We start from the raw sequence: 13,475 nt of genomic DNA, 5'->3' as shown, positions 1-13,475 counted from the left end.
CCTTAGCTCTCCAATCAATGTGCTGCACTTTGAGCCTGCAACATAGTGCTTTCTGCTGCAGATAACGCAGCCGTATTTATCATTTGTAGGTTGCATTCAGTCAGTTTAACACATCGCTGCTTTTTACTATGTCTTTGAAAACAAAGCATTTATTTTTCAGCTGACCGAAGGAACTCTGAGGGGGATCGTGAATAATTTAAAGGTTTCATATCAGCCAAAGGAAGGAAAAGGGGACAGAGTTGGGCAGAGTGGAGTCTCCGCTCAATCACTGAGAGGGGAGGGGATTACATTGTATGGAGAAAGCTCCCCCTTCTCCTCTCCACACTGCTAATTCACAGCTCCCCATCCACATACAGCTTCCAAGGCAGCAAGCTTGGGATTACATCGCTCTCCTTCCCAGCATCACTTTGCCTGGATGAGTAGACCTCCTGCCGGTCATTATGGCTTTAGTAGTTCACCTGAAGACGGTCACCGACCTACGGGGAAGAGGGGATAAGATCGCCAAAGTGACATTCAGAGGTAGACCTGGCTTTTTTGGGTTTTCTTCATCGTATCGTACATGTTGAGCAGAGAGCTGTAGCGTTAATGTTTTTTGCTGCGAAAGGAGTGGGAAAAGTTCTCTGCAGAGCTGGAGGAGGTGGTCAGCCCGAGCTTAACCCTTTCCGTGCCACTACACGGAGGAGATCTCAGCATGAATCTACACCCCACTTGTATTTTCGTGGCGCTGACCCGGAAAGGGTTAATTACACCTTTGAGTGCTGCGGTGAAACACGTTGCATTGCAGGTGGTTTTCCTCTCCTCTAGCCCAGAAAGGGTTAACTCTCTCCGATGCATTTTATAGTCTCGTCGATACATGGCACCAACATGACCCTAGGCATTGCATATGTCTGTGTATAGGATTATTCTTGTTCCTTCTCACATAGACAGAGTAACTCGTAGAAGGACCAGCACACATAGTTCCATGATGTTCTCCATGTCGATCTGCCGCACAGTGCTGTGGTCCCCACGCAGGCATAATGTGAGTTTCATGCCAGGAGGGCTTCTCTGGAGCATCCTTGGTTATGTGGGTTTGCCACGCACACTTGACATTGAAGGGCAGATTGTTGTGTGATGCTGACGGCTTTGATAGTGGAGGGCTGGTGGGGTGTCTGTGTTATACACCATACAGTATCATTGCTAGGCATGGTGAAGTCCATGTGGGTACAGAACAATACAGCCAGCTTTATATAACAGACTGCATTATATTATGGATAGTGGGAGATAAGTACCTGCACAAAACTGCACATGGCCTGTCTGTGTTATCAGTTTGGAAACTTTGATACCTTTCCCTCTGTTCTGGCAGGAGAGTAGACATACTAAATGGGTAGTCCTGGGACCGTATCAGTACTTTATATAAATACTCATTAACCATGCCCTGACTCTATGGGTGAATTGGAAGTTGTAAACTCACGGACCGTACCAGTTCTATATATAATATCCCACACCCTGCCCTGACTGTATGGGTGAATTGGAAGCTGTAGACCCATGGACCTGGTCAGTTCTATATACAATATCCCACAGCCTGCTCTGACTGTATGGGTGAATTGGAGGTTATAGACCCAGGGAACTGGTCAGTTCCAAATACAATATCCGACACCCTGCTCTGACTGTAAGGGTGAATTGGAGGTTGTAGACCCATGGACCTGGTCAGTTCTATATATAATATCCCACAGCCTGCTCTGACTGTATGGGTGAATTGGAGGTTGTAGACCCAGGGAACTGGTCAGTTCCAAATACAATATCCGACACCCTGCTCTGACTGTAAGGGTGAATTGGAGGTTGTAGACCCATGGACCTGGTCAGTTCTATATATAATATCCCACAGCCTGCTCTGACTGTATGGGTGAATTGGAGGTTGTAGACCCAGGGAACTGGTCAGTTCCAAATACAATATCCGACACCCTGCTCTGACTGTAAGGGTGAATTGGAGGTTGTAGACCCATGGACCTGGTCAGTTCTATATATAATATCCCACAGCCTGCTCTGACTGTATGGGTGAATTGGAGGTTGTAGACCTATGGACCTGGTCAGTTCTATATATAATATCCCACAGCCTGCTCTGACTGTATGGGAAAATTGGAAGCTGTAGACCCATGGACCATGCCAGTTTTATATATAATATCCCACACTCTGCTCTGACTGTATGGGTAAATTGGAAGCTGTAGACCCATGGACCTGTTCAGTTCTATATATAATATCCCACACCCTGCCCTGACTGTATGGGTAAATTGGAAGTTGTAGACCCATGGACCTGGCCAACTCTTTAGATATATAGCACGCTGCCCTGACTGTAAGGTACATTTTGGGACTCTATCAGTACTTAATGTGTTATGCTGCCCTGCACCCTGTCTTATCTGTAACATTGGTTTGGAACTTACTGTATTACCCTGTGCCCTGATTGTGGGGAAGATCTGGAAGGGGTAGAACTTGCTGTATTACCCAGTGCCCTGATTGTGGGGTAGAACTTGCTGTATTATCCTGTGCCCTGATTGTGGGGTAGAACTTGCTGTATTATCATGTGCCCTGATTGTGGGGTAGAACTTGCTGTATTATCATGTGCCCTGATTGTGGGGTAGAACTTGCTGTATTATCCTGTGCCCTGATTGTGGGGTAGAACTTGCTGTATTATCCTGTGCCCTGATTGTGGGGTGGATCTGGAAGGGGTAGAACTTAGTGTATTATCATGTGCCCTCACTGTGGGGTAGAACTTGCTGTATTACCATGTGCCCTGATAGTGGGGTAGAACTTGCTGTATTACCCTGTGCCCTGATTGTGGGGTAGATCTGGAAGGGGTAGAACTTAGTGTATTATCCTGTGCCCTGATTGTGGGGTAGAACTTGCTGTATTATCCTGTGCCCTGATTGTGGGGTGGATCTGGAAGGGGTAGACATTTCTGTATTATCCTGTGCCCTGATTGTGGGGTAGATCTGGAAGGGGTAGAACTTAGTGTATTATCCAGTGCCCTGATTGTGGGGTAGAACTTGCCGTATTATCCTGTGCCCTGATTGTGGGGTGGATCTGGAAGGGGTAGATCGAATGACTATAACATCTAGCACACTGCCAGCTGGTTACAATGCATATTGCTGTATGTGCTAATTATTGTTACATTAAGTGTCCTGTATACTGCCCACTCTATGTCTATGGCTGTGGGCTCAGTGGAGGCTGTATGGACTGTTCAATGTAACAATATGTGCCTTTTTATTGTGGCATTCTATGCCCTAGTTTCCAGGCTGCCTGTATATCACAGTGACTCAGTGGGGCTGTATGGACTGATTATTGTAACATTGTGTGCCCAGACTTCCTGGTCTGTATATATGACCTGTCTGTGTGTATGGCTGGGGTACAATGTAGGCTCAATGGACTGATCATCATGAAATCCTATGCCCTATCAGTCTGCCCACTCTGTATTCATGACCAGTCTGTGTATATGACCTCTCTGTATATATGACCAGTCTGTATATATGATGCTCTCTATATATGACCACTCTGTATAAATGGCTGCTTTGTATATATGGTCAGTCTGTGTATATGACCTCTCTGTATGTATCATGACCATTCTTTATATATTGTATATTTAACCAGTCTGTATATTTGGCCACTCTCTATATATGACTGGGTACAATGGAAGATGTAGGGACTGCCTATTGTGACCTCATATGACCTGTGTGTCTGTAATAGCTAGGTATGTTGGATTACCTTAATGTAACACCCAATTCAGTTCCCAGCTGTCTGCACTCTGGATTGAGATTGGATTGTCTTTTACAGGAAATTATAATCTATCTATGTTGTAATGCTTTTATCAAACATGAACTTGACTTCCTATTAAAATCAAATAAATGGAAGATTGCCCCATATTCAGAGATAGGTCTACCCCTAACACAGCCATTACCAAATTCTGTGTAACCTCTCAAAGGGTTCAATATTAGATTCATTCGGGGCTCAGTTATTAACCATTTCATTATTGCTAGAAGCAGACGCCAACCATTACATCCCTCCCATGTGGCCGAATCTTGGACCTTCCTTTCTGTCCTTATCTCTAATTTATCCCGGAGCTCGGAATGCTGAGTGGGTAACAGAGCTTCACAGCAATAAAAAACTGTAATTATTATTATTTATAAAGTGCCAACATATTCTGCAGCGCTGTACAATGGGTGGACTAACAGACACGTATGTGTAACCAGACGAGTTGGACGCACAGAAACAGAGGGATTGAGTAACCTGCTCAATGAGCTGACATTAAATATATTTAGAAATGTATAGTTTAGTAGATATTTTTTTCTAAATTTAAATTTTGATCTAAAAGGTTATTAATGAAGCTACCTAAAATGTGATGGATAAAACCAGCCCACATACCCACCAACATTAAATAGTGTCCTGCTATGGCTATTTAAAATGTTGGTAGGCATCTTATTATTATTATTTTCCTACACCTGACACGTCTAGTCTCTGTGCAGAGCTACCACCTTCTAGAAGTGTCAATCTCCGAGCTGTCACCAGTGAGCTGTATCTATGGAGGGTCCCGCAGTCTCACTGGCGCCTCCTTAGACCTCAATGCCATCTACCTCCTGGCGGTCCTCTTCTGCTCCTGGTGCTTCAGCATCAGTGATTCTAGCTGGGGTTCCGAGGTCCCTGCCATCCTGGCTCTAATGTCAGTCTTAGAAGACAACTTACCAGGCTGTCCATACACTAAGTCCTGCTAAAGTGGTATGGGTACATTATTAAAGTACCACTCCACACCTGTGTAAAAAAAAAAGACAATGTTTAGTAGATACACCCCCAATTAATAAATGAATGCATCATTTTATGTATGTATTCATTGGGTGTATAACCTAAAACAGTTTGCAAAAGCTGCAGTTCTTATGACTGCAGCCTTTGTAAGCCCTCCACTTCTTCACCATTCATTTCACTGAGAATTATCCAATTAATCCCAGCCCCTCCATGTGTCTCTACTCCCCCCTTCCTCCTGTGCCAGCTAACCTTCTTGTAGTGTGTCCGAGCCGCGGACCTCAGTGGAGGATCTGAGAACACTTCCTGTCAGGCCGGGTAGGGGTTACAGAAGATCCTATACCTGTGGTCTGCACAGCCAAGCTACTAGAAGTGACCGTCAGGAGGGGAGCATGACGATTGTGCCCCCAGGCCTGCCCAGCCTGAAGGTACACAATTGCGCGACTATTGGACCACCTATTAGAAAGCGCCTGCTACTTCCGTTAGCTCAGTGGACGTAGGAAGTGAATTCTGGGGAGGAGATTCTATTTTGAAATATAAAGGTGCTAATTTCACAGTGAAACTGGCACTTTTATAAATGAGAATTTTAAAGGGATACTCCATAGCCATATAGCAATTCAGTAATATGCAGTGCGCCATGGGTGTGGAGTGCTCCTTTAAATAATATGCTATCTCTGGGTGCATGAAATGCCAATTGTGGTGAAATTCCTAGAATCTGACTTGGAACTGGCAGCCAGATACATATTAAAAAGAATTCAGTAGCGATTTAAATGTCTACTTGATAAAATATTCTCACTCCATACTAACTATGGGAATTCAAGCGATTGGCCCTTCTTACCTGAACCCAGTGGCCACGTTAGCCCGATGTGAGGCAGGGAGGGGTTAAGGGTCACCTTTTACCTTACGTCCAATACTGAATGGGTGAGATGCTCATATCGTTCAGCTAATGTGTACAGTGTGAGGGGTTAATCGTAGCCATCTCTCTGTGACAGCCAGCTGCTAACATTGATATCACACATCAAACATTGGAAGCCTATACTCCAAATCAGGGGTAGGCAACGTTCGGCACTCCAGATGCTGTGGACTACATCTCCCATGATGCTTTGACAGGTTTATGTCAGTAAGTGCATTATGGGAGATGCAGCCCACTGAAGGCATTCTTTCCCTGGTCTAAATGGTCATGCTTTCTCTATCTAGTGAAAGGGTTAATTTGTTCTTGTGCTTTTGTTTCGGGTTATTACGTGCATTAAAAAGAGAAAACCCTTTCAGCTGCTGAAGCGATCAATACTGAGAGTTCTAACGGCTTTGCTCTGCTTGAGAGAGTTGTTTACAGGCATGACGATTGGCATATCCATGATGAATTAAGCTGATCAAGAATAATCTTGGTGCATCGCAAGAAAACACAGATTCATCATCCCCATTAATACTTTGTGGCTATCGGAGGAGAGAGTTCAAGTGGGTGGAATTATATGGCGTAACATTTACCGCTTTCACATCAATCTTCTCTTAAACCATTCACTTGTAGGGTGTTACGGGGGGAATTCCATTTTCTTCAGATTAGCCTTAAAAAACAAAACAATTAGCCTTAAAAAAAACTGCCAATTTCTACTATTGTTGCAATACAGCTATTTTGTTCTAAAATATGCAATGCTTCTGTTAAATTATCATCATTTTAGTAAAAACAAAGAAAATAAAAACATAAAATTGTATTTCCCTCCCAAATGGTGTGTTTTCATCAGGGGAAAAATGAAAATCATTTTTGGTTCTTTCAAATTGATTTATTTTGGTTGGAATTCGGTCTATTTTGTTTTATAGAAAAAACAAAACAAAAAAAAACAAACCTTAAATTGTAAACTAGTGATTAAAAGTTGTTGTTAACTGGTGACTACTAGCAGTAGGCACACAAACCGAATTCCGAATATACCGAAACGGTCCGGCTATAGCACTATTCGGTGTATTCGGAATTCAGACTGAACTAAATCCTCAAATCGAGTGACACAGTGATGGCTCAGGATTAGCTAATTAACTCAGAATCCAGTTTAGGAAAGGTTAACATAGAACAGGGTTTGCTAACGTTGGCACTCGCTATTATTTAGGCTTATGCCATGAGAAATCGGAATGGGTTTCCACTGGATTTACACAATAGAATGACTACTATCTGTAAAAATATTACGGTTTAGGTTTTGTTGGGAGAGTGAAGCAGATTCTCAGTTAAGTCTTTACTTTATCTGATTTAGCAATAACAAGGGACTAAACATTAGAACAACCGACACGATGGAGACTATTTTATGACTATATATGTTTCCAGTTGATATTCTCATGATATGTGAAAGCATCGCACTGAGTTTGAGCAGTGAACACAAACATTCACTCATTTTACTCCAGTTTGAAAATCGGAGATAGAAGATCAGCCCTTTTACTGAACTCGCTGCGGACACTCAGAGTTTGGTCTGTGTTCACCACACACGCTTTGACTGACTACCACTACTTAAATCTCTCTTCCCCCGATACCCTGGCAATCTTCTCATCCTCTAGTGCTGAGAGGGACACTCTGTTCTTTAGATTTGGCCAGGATGATGAGTACAACTGTCACCCAGGCTTGACCCCCAATGCACCTAGTGTGTTGCAGGATTATCCTCTGCTAAATGCTGGTGTGTTACGTTAAAAACATGGAAACAAATGGAACAAAAATTCTACGCTAGTTTGGAATGGGGTGTTTTCAGTAATTATAATAAGTTATAGCTGCACGTTCTCTCTGTACCGGAGGGAAATAACATGAAAGTTCATTTCTGGAAGGCTAACGCCATTTCTCTAATTTTTGACCTTTTAAAAAATTCATTATTAGCTGATTACGAGCCAGTAATTCACTCTGTACTCAACAGGGAGTACTGTGACGTCATCTGCAAATCCTAACTATTTATTACATGTTCGTTTTTTATGGTGTTTGTTTGGTTTCATGTTTGTACATCCATGTCAAACTATCAGGGAAACCATTAATCTACCACCCATAAAGCTAGATCATTGAAGTAGAGGCACTATTAGATTAGTCATTATATGGCCAGATCACTAGGTAGGTAGGGACACTCTTGGGTCCGTTGAAAAGTCATTCAATCAATGGAGACCCTTTTTCTTTGACGGTTCTAGATCCATACCATTGTTTTATTAGTGGTGCAGTCACCTAGGACATGGGATTGTTGACTTAAACTTAAAAGAAATAAAATATAAATAAGCACATTGACCAATTTAGTGATTTGCATCATGTCTTTATTTACATTTTGCCAATGACCCTTTTTAACTGGTATATTGCATAACTGTACAGCAAGGTCAGGTCATCCAGGTGGAGATGCTCTTCGATTAGCGTCCGTGCAGTCTGATCTGTGCAATAAGGCCACCTTCGGTTAGTAGGATTCTAACTCATGTAACTCTTGTATCTTAGATAGATCACTCATTTTGATTTGGCATCTCCCTTGGGACCTGTTCCATCCACAGGGAATAGCAATGAAGCTCGAACTCTGATGGAGGCTTGGTGCATTCTTAGTGGAATAGATATCCATGTGACACTGGGAAGAGTCTACTGAAGGATTTATATATTTTAGCACATACTGCAAACCATTTAAAGGGACACCATTGTCACTAGGACCACAACAGCGTCATGTAATGGTTCTGGAGCATATAGCGTCCCTGCATGGTCAGAACAGGAGATGCCATAGAGATGCACTGAATCAATTTCCTTTAAAAGATTGGCAGTTAGGCACGCATGCGCAGTAGCCTCCCAATGCTTCCTTATAGAGAAGAACATGATTGGTTAGCTGCACAGAAACCATGGAGTAAAGGTGGATAAATCCTTTCTGTATTAGTTTTGGAGGCCCATCAATCTAACACGTTTTTATATTTAACGCTATAAGTTTCCTTTACGAATGAATCGCTGAACCAATGTTACGACTGGAGAATGGGTTGCCAAGCTAAAGTCATATAGATAATGATGGTCCCTTTCAAAAGGTGTTAAGGACCATTTTTTTTGATTCAGCCTGGCTCTTTACATTCAGTTTACGGGATGTTACACTAACAGAGTGATGACTAAGCTGGTGAAGGCATTGTTCAGCTCACCTTACAGACAGCGCTGTTTGCCGTGAGTGCTGTATAATTTGATGTTCTTACAGGATTACACCAATTGAGGCAGAACGCCTCTCTGGAGTACATAAGGATAATTTCAGAGAAAATCATTATTTCCTCCAAATTATGCAGCTCTATATCAGCTTAACTGCTTCATTACCCTTTAAGAAACAAAAACCCTGCGTACTGATTATTTATATCCCTGATTATAAAATACTTGGCAAACCACATTGCTACAATTACTGTTTATTGTCACGTTGGGTTTGCTGAAAAATAAAATGGAGTAGCAACACTCGGCTTGCGTAAAATCAGAAGGTCTCTTTCTGTCGAAATCTGCTTCTCCAAAGGCATGGAATCGCTCACCTCCAGTTCAGGTTTTTCAATGTGAAACTTCAGTAAAAAAATCATATTCCAGGAAAACTATTGGTTAGAACAGTTGAGGTAATGATTTTTTACCCAATGAATTGACCTCATAACATTGCCGAGGTTCCCAGGTCATGGACTTGTAGGGATATTTTCTTACACCTTCTTTGATTAACTGAATAGTGAAAGTTAAGTAGCAGTTTGGATTTATCAACCTTGTACATTGCTAAACTTGTACCGCACCTTAGCCTAGAGCCAGGTCAGGTCAATGTTAATATTCAAGTAATATTTGTTTCCTGCTGAACTGGAGTTAATGGAGTGTCTTGTCTTTCTTCATGAGAAATTGGCTAGGCTGCACTCTCCCAGATGTCAATCAGACCACCTCAAAGTGGATGTGAGGTTTCTCTAAGCAAATGTGGGGTTTCTCTAAGCGGATGTGGGTTTCTCTAAGTCTAAGTGGATGTGAGGTTTCTCTAAGCAAATGTGGGGTTTCTCTAAGCGGATGTGGGTTTCTCTAAGTCTAAGTGGATGTGAGGTTTCTCTAAACAAATGTGGGGTTTCTCTAAGCGGATGTGGGTTTCTCTAAGCGGATGTGGGTTTCTCTAAGTCTAAGTGGATGTGGGGTTTCTTAAAGCGGTTGTGGGGTTTCTCTAAGCGGACGTGAGGTTTGCCAAAGTGGAAGAGGGTTTTCACAAAGTGGATGTGGGGTTTCGCTAAGTGAATATGGGGTTTCTTAAAAGCGATTGTGGGGTTTCTCGAAGCGATTGTGGGTTTTTTCGAAGCGATTGTGGGGTTTCTCAAAGCGGATGTGGGGTTTCTCAAAGCGGATGTGGGGTTTCTCCCAGAGAAGCATTGGATACAGTGCTTTTATAGGAGAAGCAGAGCTGATGCAATGCGATGATTGCCAGGCATGCACCCGTATTATTCACTGTGAGAATCATGGAAATGCGCGGAACTGCGGTGAGAAGGCTCTCTCTCCGCTGGATTAGAGCTATGTAACCTTTCTATTTTACAGGGAAGGCAGGGCTCAGTGAATTGTACAAAAGTTGAGTTGGCGCACAATCTAAAATGTATCCAATGTATCCAACTTATTGAGTATAGCCCAACATTAAATGTCCAAAGTGCCAGGAATAACACGCCAAAGGCACAAACTAGACCAGATTCTGGACTAAACAGTAAAAAGCTTCCAATTGCCTCACCGTCACCACAGTAAATAGCAATTTAATCCATAAACACACTGACAGACACGCTAAAAAAAAAGCACTCTCAATGACAGACATACACAATTTAACAGATTTGAAACAGTTACTGACAGACACACACACACACACACACACTGACAGACACATACATTGACAGACACACTCTCACTGACAGACACACACACACTGACAGACACACACACACACACACACACACACACTCTCACTGACAGACACACTCTCAATGAAAGACATACAATCTCATTGATTTGAAACACTCACTGACAGACACACACATACACACTGACAGACATACTCACACACACTGACAGACATACTCACACACACTAACTCACTCATTTACACATCCTTGCACACACGCACACACTCACAAATACATTTTATTTCTTGTTGTTTTTATTTATTTTTTTGTAGGCCCATTCAGCCTCTCTCTGGGGCCTAGTGGAGTCCCGGGGTCCAGTCAGGATTCTCTCCCTGGAGAATGGGGGTTTTCTCCCTGGGGTCCAGTGTGGAATGTATCTACAAATTCCTCCTCTTGCTATTTTTTTCTAATGGTGATGTCGGGTCAGAGTGATGTCATATTCCATCTCCCGGTATCACTATGCGGGGTGCGAGAGGAAGCAGTGAGGAACTGGAAATACATCATCAATGCTCCCTTGTTGGCAGAGACGTCACCTGCTGTGTGGGATAAGTAGGTGCCTACTCTGCATTACTGAATAAGTGCCATCTTTGGGGGTGCCCTAAGATTGCCAGTTGGCCACCTCCTGAGCTCCCCGTGACGTGCCATTTGACCCACTCTTGTGTCGCCCTCCACCCTCTGGCATCTGCTGGCGGGTGATATGTTTAACCCCTTAAGGACCAAACTTCTGGAATAAAAGGGAATCATGACATGTCACACATGTCATGTGTCCTTAAGGGGTTAAAAAAAAAAAGTAATTTTTTTTAAAAACTCAAACGGCAAAAAACCTGTTCTTACCATGTGTGCACTGCCTCAAAAAGGTGTGTGCGTGCACAAACGCACACCTTAGAGGGAACAATGGCTGCTGGTCACTTCTCCTCTGTGTCCATCTGGTTACCTTTCTACCTGTCTCTTTGTATGTCTGTTTGTCTATATGTCTAGTTTCCCATGTATTTAAACATGTGCTAATGCTGCCCTTTCCGTCAGTCCTCCCAATGCTGGGTGAGAGTGTCTATTCGTCTGTCTGTGATAGAGATCTCTAAGGGCAATCATAGACCTCAAATGACTTGACAGCTCGGAATATCATGTCTGTCTGACTGTGTATTGATATGTCTGTCTGTCTGCGTGTCTGTCTTTATATTGTGAATAGTCCAGTGACAAGCTCAGTGAGAAAGCCAATCCAGTCAGATGGAAAACACATCTGAATGGAAATTGTATCCTTAAAACATTTTCAATTATTCATTTAGAAAGCTGCTGCAGGGAAACACAAGTAGAACGTATTAGATAGCCGAGCGTAATGGGAAACCATCAGACCCTCTGAATGCATGTACTTACCTTCAGGAATTGGTGTCTTACGTGTCCGCCAGCAGCACAGCCTTACAGATACGGACCCTTGCAATGCAAGTCTGCCATGTTGCGGCTCCTGGCCTTAAACACCTATGATTGCTATGACATAAATACCTGTTTTTAGAACTGCTGGTGCAATATTTAATGGGGTGAATAAAACAGGAAAGGAAAGGAAAAACACACTTACCTCCACTGCATTGTGGGCGACTTTGCTGCCCTGTGGCTCCTCGAACCTGCTCACAAGTGTTCGGACATCTACAAAGAAATGCAGAGGAGTCCAAGAATGTTCTGGCATTCCTTCAGCAGTGGCGTATGGGCGCCATGTATAAAGCAATTGGCACTGCAGGGGTTAAACTTATTTAGATTTATGACCAGCTTGCCTCACATGGAATGTAAACGGTTAAACACAAATAGCTACGTTTTTGGGTGGCGCAATAATCTCGCATGTGACAGTTTTGCTTTAAGAAAAATCACAAAGTGATGAACTGTAACATTGTATGTCACTTAACATGTTACTATTGTACACGTTGTATGAACTGTAGCATTGTAAGTCACTTAACATGTTACTATTGTACGCGTTGTATGAACTGTAACATTGTATGTCAGTTAACATGTTACTATTGTACACGTTGTATGAACTGTAGCATTGTATGTCAGTTAACATGTTACTATTGTACGCGTTGTATGAACTGTAACATTGTATGTCAGTTAACATGTTACTATTGTACACGTTGTATGAACTGTAACATTGTATGTCAGTTAACATGTTACTATTGTACACGTTGTATGAACTGTAACATTGTATGTCAGTTAACATGTTACTATTGTACACGTTGTATGAACTGTAGCATTGTATGTCACTTAACATGTTACTATTGTACATGTTGTATGAACTGTAGCATTGTATGTCACCTTACATGTTACTATTGTACGCATTGTCTGAACTGTAGCATTGTATGTCACCTTACATGTTACCATTGTACACGTTGTATGAACTGTAACATTGTATGTCAGTTAACATGTTACTATTGTACACGTTGTATGAACTGTAGCATTGTATGTCACTTAACATGTTACTATTGTACACGTTGTATGAACTGTAACATTGTATGTCACTTAACATGTTACTATTGTACACGTTGTATGAACTGTAGCATTGTATGTCACTTAACATGTTACTATTGTACGCGTTGTGTTATGGTACTTTTTAGCAGTAAACCAAAATGTTTAAATGTCTATCTGTTCCTGTCCGAATCAATAAAATAAATTGCGTATATACGCTGAAGTAATTAAGTCTGACACACAAGGTTCAGGTTAAAATAACTTCGAGGAAATTTATTGGCAAGTGATTAAAAAGCGGACGCGCAGGTCCTTTTAAGAGACATTTTACGTCATCATTGATTATTAGAATATCAGCAAATAAACATCATTAATTGGATTAATTGTTAAGTGTCGGGATTAATGTCCACCTATCAATATTATTAATT

The 13,475-nt window shown here is 42.1% G+C and overlaps 1 protein-coding gene across 2 annotated transcripts in view; it reads left to right on the top strand.

The window, feature by feature from the left end:
- Positions 1–369: 369 nt before the first annotated feature.
- The window catches only part of OTOF (otoferlin), a 338,353-nt gene continuing 325,247 nt past the window's right edge, over positions 370–13,475 (top strand). For both annotated transcript variants that reach the window (XM_063441964.1, XM_063441962.1), the window contains exon 1: positions 370–519. In XM_063441964.1, the coding sequence (XP_063298034.1) occupies positions 441–519 (79 nt within the window). In that variant the 5' untranslated portion in view covers positions 370–440. The remainder of the gene's footprint in view (positions 520–13,475) is intronic.

Source organism: Pelobates fuscus, chromosome 2, assembly GCF_036172605.1.
Source record: "Pelobates fuscus isolate aPelFus1 chromosome 2, aPelFus1.pri, whole genome shotgun sequence".
In the NCBI taxonomy this organism is placed as follows: domain Eukaryota; kingdom Metazoa; phylum Chordata; class Amphibia; order Anura; family Pelobatidae; genus Pelobates; species Pelobates fuscus.
This window is presented reverse-complemented; position numbering and strand designations above follow the sequence as displayed.